Source organism: Oncorhynchus masou, chromosome 29 (assembly GCF_036934945.1).
Source record: "Oncorhynchus masou masou isolate Uvic2021 chromosome 29, UVic_Omas_1.1, whole genome shotgun sequence".
In the NCBI taxonomy this organism is placed as follows: Eukaryota; Metazoa; Chordata; class Actinopteri; order Salmoniformes; family Salmonidae; genus Oncorhynchus; species Oncorhynchus masou.
Genome location: NC_088240.1, coordinates 75922611 through 75942420, shown reverse-complemented (window position 1 = coordinate 75942420; position 19810 = coordinate 75922611). Strand labels below are relative to the sequence as shown.

General features: G+C 44.9%; 1 protein-coding gene across 1 annotated transcript in view; it reads left to right on the top strand.

The window, feature by feature from the left end:
- Nucleotides 1–978: 978 nt before the first annotated feature.
- The window catches only part of LOC135520564 (ETS domain-containing transcription factor ERF-like), a 107220-nt gene continuing 88388 nt past the window's right edge, over nucleotides 979–19810 (top strand). The window contains exon 1 of the mRNA XM_064946211.1: nucleotides 979–1621. Within this exon, the coding sequence (XP_064802283.1) occupies nucleotides 1600–1621 (22 nt within the window). The 5' untranslated portion in view covers nucleotides 979–1599. The remainder of the gene's footprint in view (nucleotides 1622–19810) is intronic.

The following is a 19810-nucleotide window of genomic DNA, read 5'->3' as shown; positions in this document are numbered from 1 at the left end:
AAGTGAGTGAGAGACAGAAAGTGAAAGGGGGGGGGGGGCGAGAAAACAACGCAATGGCTAATGTTCCCCTAGATGTGGTTGACAGGGAGTCCGGGCGTGGGAAAACATTAGCCTGGCCCTTCTGCTCAGGAAGAGACAGGACGGGATGGTGCTCGCCGTTTCCTGGATTTGGGAATGCTGCATCCAGCACTCTGATGCTTATCTGGGAAAACAGAGTGAGTTTCCTGTCCTCCTGAAGAATAGCTAGTGGAGGACAGAGAGATCCTGTTTGCAAATCACACCATGGGAAGAGGGGTTGTTAAATGTGTTTTACATTGCAGTGTTATCCTGTTGATGTCCCTGCGCATTGGTCTGTGTCACACACACACACACACACACACACTAGATGACCCTTTACTGTTCTGTTGTTATGAGCAGCTGGGGTTGTACATAGGGCTCATGAGACACACTTCACCTGCCATGTATGATACCACCTCTCTCACATGCACTTGTTGACAATGTGACAGTTCTGCATCAGTGCCACAGACTAGTGCCTGAGTGACAGGACACAATACTGTATATATGCAATACTTTCTCCTGAGACCGCAAGTGGCCAGGGAATATCCCATCACTGCCACCAAATTCAGCAGGGAGGTGTAGTAGACCATGTGAAATAGAGGGGGAAGTGTGTATAAGTTTGGTTTAGTTCCTGTTGCAATATGCTCAGAGTCTAGTGTTATAATGCCTTGTGCATTTGTACAGTGGTTTAATCATCTGGCCACATCAATAGATATAATTACCATTAAATGAAAAGAAATAATTAGAAGAAAGTACCTGCTATTGACGTAAAAGGGCGTGATGACGGTCTTCTCTCCTCTAGAATCGTAGGACACGGATATGATGTCACCACGGCAGTGTCTCTATGGCGACGCCGCGTGCTGCAGCAGTGACGCCACACTGGATCGTGGTGAGTGGGTGTGACCCGCCCCTTAGAGCCCCCCTGTCCGTGTGGGCGGCCCCGTGAGGAGAGAGCGAAACACGACACCCGAGAGAGGAACCAGGGGGAGGAGAAAGAGTAGCCACAGAGTACAGAATGTTAGTGAGTGAAGGAAGAAAGAAAGTCTAAAGAGAGGACGACTGCTATTCTACAGAACGGTTATTTTAGCGACAATATGTCAAACAACGGGGAAGATGCGATTGAGATGGAGTAAACAACTCGACAGTTCGTGAAAGTATATGCAAACAAGGAAAGATACGGGTTTTCGGTTCGTGTGCTTGTCAGGACGGTTGACCGTGTTCCGCTGCACCTCGAACAGGACAAGGCGAAGTTGCCGTGGGACAAACAGCAGTGAGCTACATCAACTGACTGCGATTCGGGTAAAGTAACGTTACCCCGATCGCTACAGTTGAGGAAGGGGGTATTGGGAAAGAAAGTGGAGGCAAATGGGCCCGCGAGTGGAGCAACAGTGGAAAGTTTAACGTTAGCCTGTTCCCCCCTCGTTGTTCCATTCCGAACCAAAGGAAGGGCTCAGAGGGAGACGACTTTTCCTTCCACAAACGCTACTGAATTGAGATCCACCAAACTCGCTAGCTAACGTAAACTATCCTGCAACACTCAAAATGAAAACCCCCGGAGATTCGGGTAAGTTTGTTCAAAACACAAGTCGACCACTTTTGTCTGGATGAACTTGATCATGAACTTGCTGGTTGTCTTCGCCAGTTGTTCGGTCTGTTGTCAATTATTAAGTGGTGAACAAAAGTCATACAAGTTGTTATACATTTAACTAGCTGGTTAGCTTGCTAACATTAGCCGTGCATTTGACAGTTAGCTGGCTGACTTGAGTTCATTGCATTGCAGCTATACAGTATTCAACACGTTCTCCAGTTATGTTTGATAAGTTGATACAACTGAAGTTGATGCAAAAGTGTTGTTTATACTTACTGTGTCTAGTTTGCTGGGAATATGTCAATGTGGATTGATTGTCGACCTGTTGATGTAGCTGAAGTTGAGTTGCTTTAGTGAGACATTCAAAATGGAAGCTTTTGCAAGCGAACATCCACTTTTAATACTCGAAAAGGAAATTAAACGATTGGTTGAGTTGTGGTGAATCATATGAACCAGACACTTTATGGAAGATTAGACCTATCTTCCGGGGTTGTTTTAAGAGTTTCGTTTAATTTGGTCATTTACAAGGTGTTGCTTGTTTGTCATCCTATGCATCCGGTCAAGTTTGTATTTCTCCGCTGTTTGGTCGACATAGCTTTTAAATATGTGGCCACCTTTAGGGTCTAGTTTCTCAGAAACGTCAAATGCTGCTGTTTTATGTATGTAACTGTCATAATCGAAATCTGATTAATTCGTGCTATGTTTGTATCGTGCTTCAATAAGTTCTGCAAAGTAACTGTGCACGGACCCAGCCGTGGAATGTTGCGGAATCCATGTTGGGATTTTCCCCTCACCCGTTCGTAGAAAGTCTATGGACAAGTTTTCGAAGCATTTTAAATAGGCCAAATTCACTCTTAATTCACCGTTCAGATTAAGTTGTCATTCGCACAACACATAGATGTAGTTAGAACAGTGAAAATGCAAGTGAATAATTTGTTTTGTTTACTTTGCGAGAACGCCATGCTTGGTTGGCTATGAAGGCCGCGGAGCTAGAGAGACGGGTAAACGTTTCAATGGACTGTCATTCTCGAAGGTGGAGGCTTTTGTCGAATCCCAAGACGTTAGAATAAATCCTGTCGTTTCTGATGTTTGCAGTTTACAATAACGCTTTAGGCATATTTAAAACAATAATTAAACGTTAATCTCGCGTTCACTTTAGTAATGATCAGTGATGAAGACAGATGCCTGGGTAAAAGTGACTGGGCCGCTGACAAAACAGACCATCTGAGTCCGACCGTAAACAAACAATGAAATACACCGCATCATTGGTGGCGCTGGAGTTTCACCTTTGGGGGAGCAGCTCAGCCCTCGCTGATAAACACATTTCATGCAATTCTACAACACTTTACATGTCTGGGGATAGCAGAATCTTTTAATAGCCTACTACGCAAATTGCAGGTTTGGCCTCGGCTACTCTGCTGACACTGACAAACTGAAATCAATAAAAACAACCTTGTCTTCAATGTAACCATCTAATCTAGGCCTGCGAAAAGGGGAGACAAATTGTACAATATGACTTATATCTACAATTGAAGAGGAAATTATTGTAATCAACTTTCCAGTGGCACTGACTCGCCCAATGATAAAGACAGTGAATATGCGCACTCACCAGAGATATGGTCGACACTCCACTAGTGCCAAGATATTAGTCCTGGTGTATCCTATGAATGGGAATAAACTACACTTCGCACATAAATCATTTGCACTATATGTGACTTTTGTGTTTATCCCACAATTTAATTTTGAAATATTGCGATTGGCCTCGGGCTATAGATGCGTCTCACTGACCGCCGCAACTCCACATCAGCTATTTCATATTTGCCAAATTGCGGACTTCTCAACTGTAGGCTATGTGCTTGTTATTTACAATGTAATGGTGATATAACCAATTAGGTTCCATAACAGGAGACAATACAACCAACCAATCAAGTTAATTCATTTAATAAAAAAATCTATATTGTGAGCCAGTATTAAATCTGGCAGGGGAGTCAACTGGTTATGCCAGATCACTGGCTGGGAAACTGTTTTATGGAAATCATCAAAGGTGCAGCAACCATTGCATTGTTACATTTGTTTCTCTTTAAAAACACATGCCGGCACTACAATGTATGAACTTGTTTCCAGACCTATATACAGTTGAAGTCGGGAAGTTTACATACACCTTAGCCAAACACATTTAAACTCAGTTTTTCATAATTCCTGACATTTAATCCTAGTAAAAATTCCCTGTTTTAGGTCAGTTAGGATCAGCAATTTTTGGAGCAGTGGCTTCTTCCTTGCTGAGCAGCCTTTGGTGTTATGTCGATCTTCACAAGGTCCTTTGCTGTTGTTATGGGGTTGATTTGCACTTTTCTCACCAAAGTATGTTCATCTCTAGGAGACAGAACATGTCTCCTTCCTGAGCGGTATGACGGCTGCGTGGTCCCATGGTGTTTATACTTGCATACTATTGTTTGTACAGATGAACGTGGTACCTTCAGGCATTTGGAAATTGCTCCCAATAATGATCCAGACTTGTGGAGGTCTACAATTTATTTTTCTGAGGTCTTTTGATTGTCCCATGATGTCAAGCAAAGAGGCACTGAGTTTGAAGATAGGCCTTGAAATACATCCACAGCTACACCTCCAATTGACTCAAATTATGTCAATTAGCATATCAGAAGCTTCGAAAGCCATGACATAATTTTCTGGAATTTTCCAAGCTGTTTAAAGGCAAAGTCAACTAAATGTATGTACATTTCTGACCCACTGGAATTGTGATACAGTGAAATTTTCTGTCTGTAAACAATTGTTGGAAAGATTACTTGTGTCATGCACAAAGTAGATGTCCTAACCGACTTGCCAAAACTATAGTTTGTTCACAAGAAATGTGTGGAGTGGTTGAAAAACAAGTTTTAATGACTCCAACCTAAGTGTATGTAAACTTCCGACTTCCACTGTACATCTGCCACACCGCCATTCTATCTACACTATATCCATCATGGCTCGGCTTCTTTAATGGGTCAGGATGACCGCACCCTTCACTTCATTCACACCCACCATCCACGTAATTCCCATGTTAATGCATCTGTCCACTCCGCACTGACTCAATCACTGTACAAACACTACCACTCAAACTGAAACGAATGAACGAGAATTGTCCATGACTGTTTTTTACTGTTTTTACTCAAGAGCGTGAAGTGAACTCTAGCTGTACTCCGGCCCTGCGGCTTTCACACAGTGCGATGCCTGACTTCACGGTGTCTGTGTGAATGGCCCGTGTCTATCTGGTGCAGGTGGGTTTGTACTGTACGGCATCGGAAGAGGAAGTGGTCAGAGTATGTATATCTTTGCTGTGTGTTAGATTAGTATCATTTCACTATCAGCGGCACGCTTTCATATTCAAGGTGACTGATAATCATGTCATCCCTGACTGGTTTATCTTAGATGTTGTGTAGGTCTATAGTCAAGTAGTATAAGCAAAATCTCCTGTCTAATTAGTGAAGAAGTTTAGCATGTTTCGTTTTTGCACTTGTTCCAAAGATGTTGTTTTGAGATGTAACGTGATATTGGCCTAATGTGACAAAAGATCATAGATTTGGTGATCTCACCTTCAATAGTATGATCAACTCAAGCTAATCATAAATATGCTCTTTGTATCAAGTATGCAACACATGTTGCTGCAGTCAATGTGTCAGCTGGTTTGTAGTCTGAAGCCTATCAAAGGTGATCAACCGTGAACGATGACACTGTAAAAAGAGGCCATGATTATATGGGGATTCCAAATAGGTCAAACGGGGACCATCAAGCTCGCTCGTTAAGTCAGCTCTTTCCTGAAATTCTGGCATACGTTTGTATCTGCTCTCTCTTGCATGTTGTGAAGCACATAACTAACCAACTTCCCCCATACATACAGCATCAGGAAGCTCAGTCACATTTAATGCCAACTCTGCAATATTTTTTTTTATTTCATTTCACTAAAATAAAGGCTATGCCTGACATCACAGGGACTTGAGATGAAGCAGGCCTCTCTTATCTTATGGGGGTGTTCTCTCCCAAGAATAATTTGGTTTTGTGTACAACACAGCGGTGATGCCTGTTCTGTAGTGGCTCTGTGGCGTATATAGAGCCATGCCTGTTCTGTAGTGTCTGATGGACGGACTGTGTGAGCCCCATGGCCTCTGCTCTCCTCCCTAACCTCCACCCCCTTCCCTTTCTGCCACATTCCAGTACACCCCAGAGAAACAGCCCTGAGGAGGGGGCTGATGACATCACCACACCCCACCACAAGTGGTCCTTCTACTAGAGTGTTTGTTTGGTTCTGTGTTGGGAAGTGTGTGTGTGTGTACCCAAGACTCGTGTGTGTGTGTGTGTTTTGGATGTGTGTATACCAGAGCGAGTGTGTTTGAGCGGTGTCATGTACACGTGTATAAAGTGCTGTTGTTGGGTTTGTGTTTGCGTTCACTTGAAAGTGTGTCGACCTTGTGTGTGTGTGTGTTGTGTGTCCGTGCTTGTGCAAGTCCCACTCCTTCGCTCTCTTATTAACCGTGTTGACAAACACAGTTGACCTTTAACCGAGGCATTATCTAACCACAAATCTGCCCTAATAATAGAGACTTCAAATAGGCACATTATTATGAGGCTTTAATCCCAGCAGGCCTTTATCTCTCACTAACTCTCCAGTTCTCCTGTTGCTGTGCTCTAGGCCTGGTTAGGAGTTTTAACCCTTAACAAACGCCTCTTCACTCATTACAATCTATGTTCATTGCCAGAATGAGAATGTTATAATAGAGATGATCTGTTCTCTAAGCTTCTTTATCTACAAATACCTAGGTGTCTGGTTAGACTGTAAACTCTCCTTTCAGATTTAAACATCTCCAATCCAAAATTAAATCTAGAATTGGCTTCCTATTTCGCAACAAAGCCTCCTTCACTCATGCTGCCAAACATACTCTCATAAAACTGACTCTCCTACCAATCTTTGACTTCAGCGATGTCATTTACAAAATAGCCTCCAACACTCTGGTCACCATAGCAACACCCACCCGTAGCACGCGCTCCAGCAGGTATATTTCAATGGTCATCCCCAAAGCCAACACTTCCTTTGGCCGCCTTTCCTTCCAGTTCTCTGCTGTAATTATTTCTCCTCTATGGCCTATTTATTGCCTTACCTCCATACTCTTCTACACACACTGTACATAAATAGAAAAATCTTTATTTTCTATTGTGTTGTTGACTGTACGTTTTTTTGTGTAACTCTGTGTTGTTTTATCGCACTGCTTTACTTTATCTTGGCCAGGTCACAGTTGTAAATGAGAACTTGTTCTCAACTGGCCTACCTGGTTAAATAAAGGTGAAATATATATATATTTTTTATCTGTCTCTCTGTTCTATCAGACAGGATACTCTGCCTGCTCGCTATGTGTCTAATGTTACCAGACACTAATCTGTTGATGCTGTGATTTTTCCATCCTGAGTAATAAGGAATTACTATTTTATTCGGGCCTGAAAATCAGGAACTCTATCAAGAATATAGCATAAGTGTTTTATATTTATAATGAAAATGGACAAATAGTCTATTTCCTGATTTTCAATAAGTGCCAATCAATTGATGGTAGTGTTTGGTAATTTGATTTAGCACAAATTATATTATCTGAGAGGTTACATTAGGTCAACTGATCTGAAATCAGGCTTTGTCCGTGGTTAGCTATTACTATTAGATAGAATAGAACCAACATGACACAGGAAGATAGGTCCTGGACCTGTTGATAAGGCACCGTATTACCAGCCTGGGGTTGGGTATGAGATCAAGGGTGGTGATAATGATTAGGTATCCAGTAATATGACTACTACTGACCCAGGGATGCAAGAGAAATAGTCTTATAATAACTACAACCTAAAATTCTTACTTGGGATTATTGAAGACTCATGTTAAAAGGAACCACCAGCTTTCATATGTTCTCATGTTCTGAGCAAGGAAGATATTGCACTTTTACTTTCTTCTCCAACACTTTGTTTTTGCATTATTTAAACCAAATGGAACATGTTTCATTATTTATTTGAGGCTAAATTGATTTTTATTGATGTATTATATTAAGTAAAAATAAGTGTTCATTCAGTATTGTTGTAATTGTCATTATTACAAATAAAAAAAATAAAAAAATTGTCAGATTAATCGGTATCGGCATTGAAAAATCATAATCGGTCGACCTCTATATACCTTTGACTATTGGAGGTTCTTATAGGCACTTTAGTGTTGCCAGCCTAATCTCGGTAGTTGATAGGCTTGAAGTCATTAAAAGCGCCAGGCTTCAAGCATTGCGAAGAGCTGCTGGCAAATGCAGGAAAGTGCTGTTTGAATGAATGCTTACGAGCCTGCTGCTGCCTACCACCGCTCAGTCAGACAGCTCTATCAAACATCATAATCAACGTCCAGTGAGATTGCAGAGCACAAAATTCAAATACAGAAATACTCATTATAATTATTCAGAAAAGATACAACTATTTTACATGGATTCACAGAAGAAGGCTTTCCTGTGAAAGCATACCTTACGATTATTTGAGAACATAGCCCAGCAGACAAATCATTACAAACAGTAACCAGCCAAGTAGAAGAGTTACACAAGTCAGAAATAGAGATACAATTAATCACTTACCTTTGGTGATCTTCATATGGTTGCACTCAGAAGACATTCATTTATTCAATAAATGTTGCTTTTGTTCGATGAAGTCTCTTTATATCCTAAAACCTCCATTTTTATTCGCATTTTCTTCAGTAATCCACAGGCTCAAACGCAGTCACAACAGGCCGACAAAAAAATCCAAATGGTGAAGTTTGAAGAAACATGTCAAACGATGTTCATAATCAATCCTCAGGTTGTTTTTAGCCTAAATAATCGATAATATTTCACCCGGACAATAACGTTGTCAATATAAAGGATAAACAAGAAAGGCACTCTCTCAGTCGTGCGCATGAAAAAGCTCTGTGTCACGGCAGGGTCCACTCATTCAGACTGCTCTTACTCCCTCATTTTTCCGAATACAAGCTTGAAACAATTTCTAAAGACTGTTGACATCTAGTGGAAGGCATAGTAACTGCAATCTGATACTGTAATGGCATTGAATAGAAAAAAAAATAGAGAAAAAATCCTACTTCCGGAATGGATTTTTCTCAGGTTTTCGCCTTCCAAATCAGTTATGTTATACGCACAGACACTATTTTAACAGTTTTGGAAACTTTAGAGTGTTTTCTATCCAAATCTACCAATTATATGCATATCCTATCTTCTGGGCCTGAGTAGAAGGCAGTTTAATTTGGGCACGCTTTTCATCCAAAATTCCAAATGCTGCCCCCTACCCTAGAGAAGTTAATATGGTCAAATCCAGAAACTATAATTTCGAAAAACAAAACATAAATTCTTTTAGTGAAATACAGAACCATTCTGTATTTTATTGAACGGGTGGCATCCACAAGTCTAAATATTGCTGTTACATCGCACAACCTTCAATGTAATGTCATAATTATGTAAAATTCTGGCAAATTAATTATGGTCTTTGTTAGGAAGAAATGGTTTTCACGCAGTTTGCATCGAGCCAGGCGGCCCAAACTGCTGTATATACCCTGACTCTGCTTGCACTGAATGCAGGAGAAGCAACACAATTTCCCTAATTAATATTACCTGCTAACATGAATTTCTTTTAACTAACTATGGATGTTTAATACTTGTGTATAGAGGTTTATACTTGTGTATTTATTTTAAGAAGGGCATTGATGTTTATGGTTGGGTACATTAGTGCAACGATTGTGCTTTTTTCACGAATGCACTTTTGTTAAATCATCACCCGTTTGGCGAAGTAGGCTGTGATTCGATGATCAATGAACAAGCACCGCACTGAGTATATGCAATGCAGGACAAGCTAGTTAACTACACATAGTTGATGATATTACTAGGTTAACTAGCGATTATGTTAAGATTGGTTGTTTTTAAGTGTAATGCTAGCTAGCAACTTACCTTGGCTCCTTGCTGCAGGTGGTCAGCCTACTACACAGTCTCCTCGTGGATTGCAATGTAATCGGCCATAATCGGCATCCAAAAATGCGGATTACCGATTGTTATGAGAACTTAAAATCGGCCCTAATTAATCGGTCGACCTCTAGTGGGGCTAGTGGGACCTCTCATTGTACTCATAATGAAGCAGAGCAGCTCAGGGTTTGGAGGCTGCTTTGACAAGAGGAGAGACTGCACCTCGCTCTGTCCCTCGCTCTGGGCCATGTCCGAATACCTGTACTTTCGTTCTAAATAATAGATATTTTGGGCACGCGAAAATCGTTATGACAATATCGCAATATTATTTTTGCACCGGTTGGCAGTACCTGCACCAAAACTCCGGTGTCATTCTTCATAGCTTGTTCTCAGATTTGTTTTTAGATGGAGCCAATTTATTTTCAGCACTTTTATTTCCATGACTGATCAAAACTTGTTTTCTCATGTCTCTCTCTTGTCCTCCTGCAGTATATGTATGGTGAGCAGCATGTTTGGAACATCGAATCGCAATAAAATCATAGTCTCGAATTGCGATACATATAGAATCGTGAAAATCACAACACATATCGTACCGGCACCTAAACATTGTGATAATATCGTATTGTGAGGCCCCTAGCCCTCAGCCCTACTCTGCCGTTGACTGGCCCTCAAAGTTTTACGCTTGACCACTTGATGGTATGTGGTCGACTCTCACGGTCCATTTCCCCTACATGAGACCTAGTCTATAGAGCGTTATAGGTGGTTCTAACAGCTGTGTGTGGTCAGAGCCTGAGAGAAACAGGAGGGATTTGCTCCATTTAAACTGCACTGTAATTGTCTGTTATCAGCCTAACCGTGCCTTCGGGATCTGTTGGTGTGTGTGTGTGATCCACACACACAAACTGTTATAAGTTGGGCCAATAGGCCATATCCCCATACTGACCGTTTGGCGTCATGGTCCCAGTATTGGCTACTAGGATGGAGAAGGTCATGGATTAGAAATCATCTACGAAGGGTTGATATCGGTGGAGGATGCAGTGACACGTGTTCTGCACCATAATCCCCCCCACCCCACAGACACACAGCTTTTTATGGGAGGTCCTGGACCTCCCACATTCCTGCTTTAGAAAGTTAATAGTTGCCGTCTGTGCTGCATTTCACACTGGAGGAAAACACAACCCTCACAACCCTCTCTCACATAGACAGAATCTATCTCTCACACACACACAGAGAGAGAGAGAGAGAAAGAGAGGCCATCATCTCAGGTGATGATCCTGTCTGGCTCAGTGGAACTAAGCAGGGTGTGGCAAGCTGCCTGGCCCGACCTGCACTGTTACTCAGCTGTGTGGGTGTGTAATATAAGATCACTATTTTACAGAGCCAACATGTTACAAAGGTGTGGTGACTATGTATTATATATGAGACACAGAAAGTGTGTGAGAGAGTGTTTATTCATTTGACAGAGAAGGCATGTGTGTTATTTGTTAGTGTGTATGTCTAGTGTATCGCTGCGCCTTTCTCCTCACAGCACTGACGGTGCCACTGAAACTGATCTGAGCTTGACGCCAGACACCCACACACACAGACAGAGAGAGAGAGATCAGGTAACCGTGATCCCCGGCTCACATTAGACTGAAACAGACAGATTAGCTCCTCTAAATAACTCTGCTGCTCCATCCAACCTCACATTACGCCAGCCACGACCCTGCACAGACCTGGGTTGACCCTGACCCAGCCTCACATCACACATTACACCAGCCACGACCCTGCACAGACCTGGGTTGACCCTGACCCAGCCTCACATCACACATTACACCAGCCACGACCCTGCACAGACCTGGGTTGACCCTGACCCAGCCTCACATCACACATTACACCAGCCACGACCCTGCACAGACCTGGGTTGACCCTGACCCAGCCTCACATCACACATTACACCAGCCACGACCCTGCACAGACCTGGGTTGACCCTGACCCAGCCTCACATCACACATTACACCAGCCACGACCCTGCACAGACCTGGGTTGACCCTGACCCAGCCTCACATCACACATTACACCAGCCACGACCCTGCACAGACCTGGGTTGACCCTGACCCAGCCTCACATCACACATTACACCAGCCACGACCCTGCACAGACCTGGGTTGACCCTGACCCAGCCTCACATCACACATTACACCAGCCACGACCCTGCACAGACCTGGGTTGACCCTGACCCAGCCTCACATCACACATTACACCAGCCACGACCCTGCACAGACCTGGGTTGACCCTGACCCAGCCTCACATCACACATTACACCAGCCACGACCCTGCACAGACCTGGGTTGACCCTGACCCAGCCTCACATCACACATTACACCAGCCACGACCCTGCACAGACCTGGGTTGACCCTGACCCAGCCTCACATCACACATTACACCAGCCACGACCCTGCACAGACCTGGGTTGACCTTGACCCAGCCGATACCACCTCACACACACACACTCTCCTAATCCTAACCTGTTCGTTTCCATTTATAGCACGGTGTAACTCACACTGCTAATCTACCATATTAACATTGTGGTTCTGGTCATGTTGTGTGGATTACACTGTAAAATCCCATTTGGACTGATCCTTACTGTAAAATCCCATTTGGACTGATCCTTACTGTAAAATCCCATTCTGACTGATCCTTACTGTGAGAACACATTTGGACTGGTCCTTACTGTGAGAACACCATTTGGGCTGATCCTTACTGTAAGAACCCATTATGACTGATCCTTACTGTGAGAACCCATTCTGACTGACCCTTACTGTGAGAACCCATTCTGACTGATCCTTACTGTGAGAACCCATTCTGACTGATCCTTACTGTAAGAACCCATTCTGACTGATCCTTACTGTGAGAACCCTTTATGACTGACCCTTACTGTGAGAACCCATTCTGACTGATCCTTACTGTGAGAACCCATTCTGACTGATCCTTACTGTGAGAACCCATTCTGACTGATCCTTACTGTGAGAACCCATTCTGACTGATCCTTACTGTGAGAACCCATTCTGACTGATCCTTACTGTGAGAACCCATTCTGACTGATCCCTACTGTGAGAACCCATTCTGACTGACCCTTACTGTGAGAACCCATTCTGACTGATCCTTACTGTGAGAACCCATTCTGACTGATCCTTACTGTAAGAACCCTTTATGACTGATCCTTACTGTGAGAACCCATTCTGACTGACCCTTACTGTGAGAACCCATTCTGACTGATCCTTACTGTGAGAACCCATTCTGACTGATCCTTACTGTGAGAACCCAGTCTGACTGATCCTTACTGTGAGAACCCATTCTGACTGATCCTTACTGTGAGAACCCATTCTGACTGATCCTTACTGTGAGAACCCATTCTGACTGATCCTTACTGTGAGAACCCATTCTGACTGACCCTTACTGTGAGAACCCATTCTGACTGATCCTTACTGTGAGAACCCATTCTGACTGATCCTTACTGTGAGAACCCTTTATGACTGATCCTTACTGTGAGAACCCTTTATGACTGATCCTTACTGTGAGAACCCATTCTGACTGATCCTTACTGTGAGAACCCATTCTGACTGACCCTTACTGTGAGAACCCATTCTGACTGACCCTTACTGTGAGAACCCATTCTGACTGATCCTTACTGTGAGAACCAAGTATGACTGATCCTTACTGTGAGAACCCATTATGACTGATCCTTACTGTGAGAACCCATTCTGACTGACCCTTACTGTGAGAACCCATTCTGACTGACCCTTACTGTGAGAACCCATTCTGACTGACCCTTACTGTGAGAACCCATTCTGACTGACCCTTACTGTGAGAACCCATTCTGACTGACCCTTACTGTGAGAACCCATTCTGACTGATCCTTACTGTGAGAACCCATTCTGACTGATCCTTACTGTGAGAACCCATTCTGACTGATCCTTACTGTGAGAACCCATTCTGACTGACCCTTACTGTGAGAACCCATTCTGACTGACCCTTACTGTGAGAACCCATTCTGACTGACCCTTACTGTGAGAACCCATTCTGACTGACCCTTACTGTGAGAACCCATTCTGACTGATCCTTACTGTGAGAACCCATTCTGACTGATCCTTACTGTGAGAACCCATTTGGACTGGTCCTTACTGTAATAACACCATTTGGGCTGATCCTTACTGTAATAACACCATTTCGGCTGATCCTTATCGTAAGATCCCATCTAGCTGTTGTGCAAACATCATGACCTAGCCTGATTTTGGTGTACAGGAGTGAACTGTGGAGAATGAGAAGTCTGTGTATGTGTGACTCCAATGTGTTAGTTTAGCTAACGGTGTACAGAAATGAACTGTGGAAGGTGAGGTGCCTTTTGAGGATGTCTCCCTCCTCACCAGGCTTACACTGGGCTGCTAACCCCTAATATGACACTCACCCTCTATCTCAATGCCTGGCTGTAGAGTGGGAGGAGGACTGGAATACTTCAGGCTATTTTTATCTGGGAATCTGTCTGTGCTTGGGAGAGGACAGATATCTAATTCTAGAGGATGGGAAGTCACAAAAAGACTACTGTGCCAATTGCACCTCGCTGATACTTAGTGTGTGTGGTCGGCTGTTGAGTATTCAAATGCCGCCTGGTGCCACCAAAAACGTTCTCTCTCTCCCACTTTCCACCGCCTGTTACCCCCCCCCTCTCTGTCCTCCACCCCTCCCTCTTCTCTCTCTCTCCTCCACCCCTCCCTCTTCTCTCGCTCTCTCTCTCCTCCACCCCTCCCTCTTCTCTCGCTCTCTCTCTCCTCCACCCCTCCCTCTTCTCTCGCTCTCTCTCTCCTCCACCCCTCCCTCTTCTCTCGCTCTCTCTCTCCTCCACCCCTCCCTCTTCTCTCTCGCTCTCCTCCACCCCTCCCTCTTCTCTCTCGCTCTCCTCCACCCCTCCCTCTTCTCTCTCTCTCTCCTCCACCCCTCCCTCTTCTCTCTCGCTCTCCTCCACCCCTCCCTCTTCTCTCGCTCTCCTCCACACCTCCCTCTTCTCTCGCTCTCTCTCTCCTCCACCCCTCCCTCTTCTCTCGCTCTCTCTCTCCTCCACCCCTCCCTCTTCTCTCGCTCTCTCTCTCCTCCACCCCTCCCTCTTCTCTCGCTCTCTCTCTCCTCCACCCCGCCCTCTTCTCTCGCTCTCTCTCTCCTCCACCTCTCGCTCTCTCTCTCCTCCACCCCTCCCTCTTCTCTCGCTCTCTCTCTCTCTCCTCCACCCCTCCCTCTTCTCTCGCTCTCTCTCTCTCTCCTCCACCCCTCCCTCTTCTCTCGCTCTCTCTCTCTCTCCTCCACCCCTCCCTCTTCTCTCGCTCTCTCTCTCTCTCCTCCACCCCTCCCTCTTCTCTCGCTCTCTCTCTCTCCTCCACCCCTCCCTCTTCTCTCGCTCTCTCGCTCTCTCTCTCCCATTCACCCCAAGTCAGGAATGTGAGATCACATTTAAAGAGTTTCTTTTCAACCTCTCTATTTCCCCGCTGTCGGTCTTTTGTGTTTTCTCCTCCCTCTCTCCTTGTGTAGACCTGCCCTGTCCTCTATGTACCTGCCCTGTCCTCTATGTACCTGCCCTGTCCTCTATGTACCTGCCCTGTCCTCTATGTACCTGCCCTGTCCTCTATGTACCTGCCCTGTCCTCTATGTACCTGCGTCACTGTTCATTTTGAACTTTGAGCCAATTTATCTCAAGTAAGCATGTGGTTTCCCTCAACTGTGTGTGTGTGTGTGTGTGTGTGTTGCTTAGGGGAACCTGTGTGTGTGAGTCACTAATACTGGCCAAGCAGTGCATTTATGATATTTTTGTGTATTACTAGGTAGGGGCCTTTAGTATGAAAGCCCTGTGAAAATTGTGTGTGTGAGTTAATGTTTCGCACACAATATGTCCCAGAGAAGGGGTGTGTGTGTCTTGAGGAGCTGTGTTGTCCCAAAGGAAAGTTCAGCTCAGAGTGCTCTCACAAAACAACCCATTTATGAAGAGATCAAACAAGTCACTTGTAGAGAATGATAATCTACTATAGTCAGCATTATACCAGCTTCTGTTCTATCAGTCTTAATGTGTGTGAAGGTGAACACCTGTTTGTCTGTTTCAATATCACCATGCTATTTGTGTGTGTGTGTGTGTGTGTGTGTAAAGTGGAAGGAGGACATCCTCTGTCTTTTATCAGCTGTGACTGGTTGATCTAATTTGCTCCTTGTGGCTGGCCTGTACATAAGCACTGTACTTTGTACAACAGAATCACACACATCCCTTTCCCTGAATCCCTGGGTTTTGTCTGAAATCGTAGCTACTTAGCTAGCATGTTATTTTGGATGAATACATCACCATGGCTTCTCTGGCCTTGGGTCTGTTCTATTGATTAAAGTCATGGATAGAATCGTGTGTGTGTCAGTGAGAGTGCATGGTGTCGTTGGTGTAGGAGAGTTGGTGTGTGTGAAGGTCTCTGAGGAGTGAAACCTTTTAAAACATAGATTAACTGGCCCCTCCATCCTCTCCTCCCCCTCTCTGTCACCCATCCCATGGTAGAATACCCCAGTGGCAGATCCTCTTCCATTAACTCCCTCCCCTCGATCTGCCCCTCTTTTTCACTGCAACTCTCCCGGTCCCCTTCTCCTTTCTCCCCATCCACTTTTATTGATTTTTTTTTCTCCTCTCCTCCTCTTTCTCTCTCTCTCACGCCCCCATTCCTCTTTCTGTCTCTCACTCCCCCATTCCTCTCTCTCTCTCTCACTCCCCCATTCCTCTTTCTCTCTCTCACTCCCCCATTCCTCTCTCTCTCACTCCCCCATTCCTCTCTCTCACTCCCCCATTCCCTTCAACTGGCTTGTGGCAAAGGGAGCAGTGCAGACCCATTGTTGGGCTTGTGTTGTTGAAAGGACACAGGTGCTGAATTACCGCGTGGTTAACATTATCAACCCAGCTTTAGGGGTGCCACACCATGCAGGACACACACACACACACGCTCATCCTGGATAGCTAGTCTCGTACAGGTAATTTTCCAGAAATGTTTATATGCAGTCATTTCTCTGAACTCTGTTTACGTCTCCTCCCAGGTGTGTGTGATGTGTGTTGGCCTGAGAGGGATTGAATAATGCATAGATCATTGGAAAGGTATTTATAGGAAAGCAGAGTGATTAAAGTTTAATGGCAGGCCTTACCGTCAGTGGTGTACAGCATCATACACGCTCACTCTCTCTCGCTCGCCCACTCTCTCGCGCTCACTCTCTCTCTCTTTCTTGCGCTCGCTCTCTCTCTCTTTCTTGCTCTCGCGCGCTCTCTCTCTGTCGCGCTCTCTCTCTCGCGCTCTTGTTTACATTGCCCCGCTACCTTCCTTTCCCCTCTCTCCATCTCTCCCTCATGTTTACATTGCCCCAATACCTACCTTTCCCCTCTCTCCATCTCTCCATCATGTTTACATTGCCCCAATACCTACCTTTCCCCTCTCTCCATCATGTTTACATTGCCCCAATACCTACCTTTCCCCTCTCTCCATCTCTCCATCATGTTTACATTGCCCCAATACCTACCTTTCCCCTCTCTCCCTCATGTTTACATTGGCCCAATACCTACCTTTCCCCTCTCTCCATCTCTCCATCATGTTTACATTGGCCCAATACCTACCTTTCCCCTCTCTCCATCTCTCCATCATGTTTACATTGCCCCAATACCTACCTTTCCCCTCTCTCCATCTCTCCATCATGTTTACATTGTCCCACTACCTACCTTTCCCCTCTCTCCATCTCTCCATCATGTTTACATTGCCCCAATACCTACCTTTCCCCTCTCTCCATCTCTCCCTCATGTTTACATTGCCCCAATACCTACCTTTCCCCTCTCTCCATCTCTCCATCATGTTTACATTGGCCCACTACCTACCTTTCCCCTCTCTCCATCTCTCCATCATGTTTACATTGCCCCAATACCTACCTTTCCCCTCTCTCCATCATGTTTACATTGCCCCAATACCTACCTTTCCCCTCTCTCCATCTCTCCATCATGTTTACATTGCCCCAATACCTACCTTTCCCCTCTCTCCCTCATGTTTACATTGGCCCAATACCTACCTTTCCCCTCTCTCCATCTCTCCATCATGTTTACATTGGCCCAATACCTACCTTTCCCCTCTCTCCATCTCTCCATCATGTTTACATTGCCCCACTACCTACCTTTCCCCTCTTTCCATCTCCATCATGTTTACATTGCCCCACTACCTACCTTTCCCCTCTTTCCATCTCCATCATGTTTACATTGCCCCACTACCTACCTTTCCCCTCTCTCCATCTCCATCATGTTTACATTGCCCCACTACCTACCTTTCCCCTCTCTCCATCTCTCCATCATGTTTACATTGCCCCAATACCTACCTTTCCCCTCTCTCCCTCTCTCCATCATGTTTACATTGCCCCAATACCTACCTTTCCCCTCTCTCCCTCTCTCCCTCATGTTTACATTGGCCCAATACCTACCTTTCCCCTCTCTCCATCTCTCCATCATGTTTACATTGCCCCAATACCTACCTTTCCCCTCTCTCCATCATGTTTACATTGCCCCAATACCTACCTTTCCCCTCTCTCCATCTCTCCATCATGTTTACATTGCCCCAATACCTACCTCTCTCCATCTCTCCATCATGTTTACATTGCCCCAATACCTACCTTTCCCCTCTCTCCATCTCCATCATGTTTACATTGCCCCAATACCTACCTTTCCCCTCTCTCCATCTCCATCATGTTTACATTGCCCCACTACCTACCTTTCCCCTCTCTCCATCTCCATCATGTTTACATTGCCCCACTACCTACCTTTCCCCTCTCTCCATCTCCATCATGTTTACATTGCCCCAATACCTACCTTTCCCCTCTCTCCATCATGTTTACATTGCCCCATTACCTACCTTTCCCTCTCTCCATCTCCATCATGTTTACATTGCCCCAATACCTACCTTTCCCTCTCTCCATCTCTCCATCATGTTTACATTGCCCCAATACCTACCTTTCCCCTCTCTCCATCTCTCCATCATGTTTACATTGCCCCAATACCTACCTTTCCCCTCTCTCCATCTCTCCATCATGTTTACATTGCCCCAATACCTACCTTTCCCCTCTCTCCATCTCTCCATCATGTTTACATTGCCCCAATACCTACCTTTCCCCTCTCTCCATCTCTCCATCATGTTTACATTGCCCCAATACCTACCTTTCCCCTCTCTCCATCTCTCCATCATGTTTACATTGCCCCAATACGTACCTTTTCCCTCTCTCCATCTCTCCATCATGTTTACATTGCCCCAATACCTACCTTTCCCCTCTCTCCATCTCTCCCTCATGTTTACATTGCCCCAATACCTACCTTTCCCCTCTCTCCATCTCTCCATCATGTTTACATTGGCCCACTACCTACCTTTCCCCTCTCTCCATCTCTCCATCATGTTTACATTGCCCCAATACCTACCTTTCCCCTCTCTCCATCATGTTTACATTGCCCCAATACCTACCTTTCCCCTCTCTCCATCTCTCCATCATGTTTACATTGCCCCAATACCTACCTTTCCCCTCTCTCCATCATGTTTACATTGCCCCAATACCTACCTTTCCCCTCTCTCCATCTCTCCATCATGTTTACATTGCCCCAATACCTACCTTTCCCTCTCTCCCTCTCTCCCTCATGTTTACATTGGCCCAATACCTACCTTTCCCCTCTCTCCATCTCTCCATCATGTTTACATTGCCCCAATACCTACCTTTCCCCTCTCTCCATCTCTCCATCATGTTTACATTGGCCCAATACCTACCTTTCCCCTCTCTCCATCTCTCCATCATGTTTACATTGCCCCAATACCTACCTTTTCCCTCTCTCCATCTCTCCATCATGTTTACATTGCCCCAATACCTACCTTTCCCCTCTCTCCATCTCTCCCTCATGTTTACATTGCCCCAATACGTACCTTTTCCCTCTCTCCATCTCTCCATCATGTTTACATTGCCCCAATACCTACCTTTCCCCTCTCTCCATCTCTCCCTCATGTTTACATTGCCCCAATACCTACCTTTCCCCTCTCTCCATCTCTCCATCATGTTTACATTGGCCCACTACCTACCTTTCCCCTCTCTCCATCTCTCCATCATGTTT